Source organism: Trichinella spiralis (assembly GCF_000181795.1).
Source record: "Trichinella spiralis strain ISS 195 chromosome Unknown Scfld5937, whole genome shotgun sequence".
NCBI classification, from domain to species: domain Eukaryota; kingdom Metazoa; phylum Nematoda; class Enoplea; order Trichinellida; family Trichinellidae; genus Trichinella; species Trichinella spiralis.
The window spans coordinates 1-752 of NW_003532876.1; the positions used below are offsets into that span (position 1 = coordinate 1).

Here is a 752-nt window from a genome sequence, read left to right on the forward strand (position 1 = left end):
ATAAGATATACAACAGGAATATCTCCGCGTTTTTGGCATTTCCGCTCAGCGAGCAGTTGTTCCAGGAAGACATCAAAACTATACTGACACCGTTTTAGTATCATCATATTGCATTGTGGAGGAGTAATTGGCTTTTTATAATATTCATCCAGTTATTACTAAACGTAACTATGTATTGATATTTCAGTCCACAGGAAGGTTATGTTGTCAGTGTTGGTTCTCCTGATCCTCATGGAGATCTTCAATCAAGTGCACAACAATTCAGGGCGCAACGTATTTTAAATTTTCCATTTGAGCAACATCCAGTTGGAATTTTGAAAACTCCACAACCTATCGTGTACAGTGATTCAGTTAAACCTATGTGCATAGCAGAGGCTCCATTACCAGATGAGCACGTATGCATACTGGGAGTTGTAACAAAAGGAGGTTTAATGACATTGCGTCATGTGCAAATGTTATATGAAAGTGATTGCCAAGAACTTGCGCAAGGCTTGAGTTCATACTTGTGTGCAAAAGTGAAAGAAATTGATGCAGAAGTAGGTGAAACTTTTGGCCTGGACCCATCATTGGTAAGATGATGAAAGAATCCAAATTTATTTGCCCTATTTCATATTTACCTCTAGGATATATATCCATTTGTTGCTCCACTTGAATTTGATATTAGTGGCGTACAATCTGGAAGTGTAAGTATTTGTAAAATTGTATTTAACACTTGGTTGTTGACATCAAATAAATAAATTTATTTCATAGTT

At 36.4% G+C, this 752-nt stretch overlaps 1 protein-coding gene across 1 annotated transcript; it reads left to right on the forward strand.

Annotated features, from left to right (window-relative positions):
• Nucleotides 1–187: 187 nt before the first annotated feature.
• On the forward strand, nt 188–737 carry Tsp_15441 (conserved hypothetical protein; the record flags this gene model as incomplete). Its single annotated transcript, XM_003366480.1, has 2 exons — nt 188–569; nt 624–737. Coding segments are annotated over 2 exons (496 nt in total), but the record flags the coding sequence as incomplete, so codon positions are not given.
• Nucleotides 738–752: the final 15 nt, after the last annotated feature.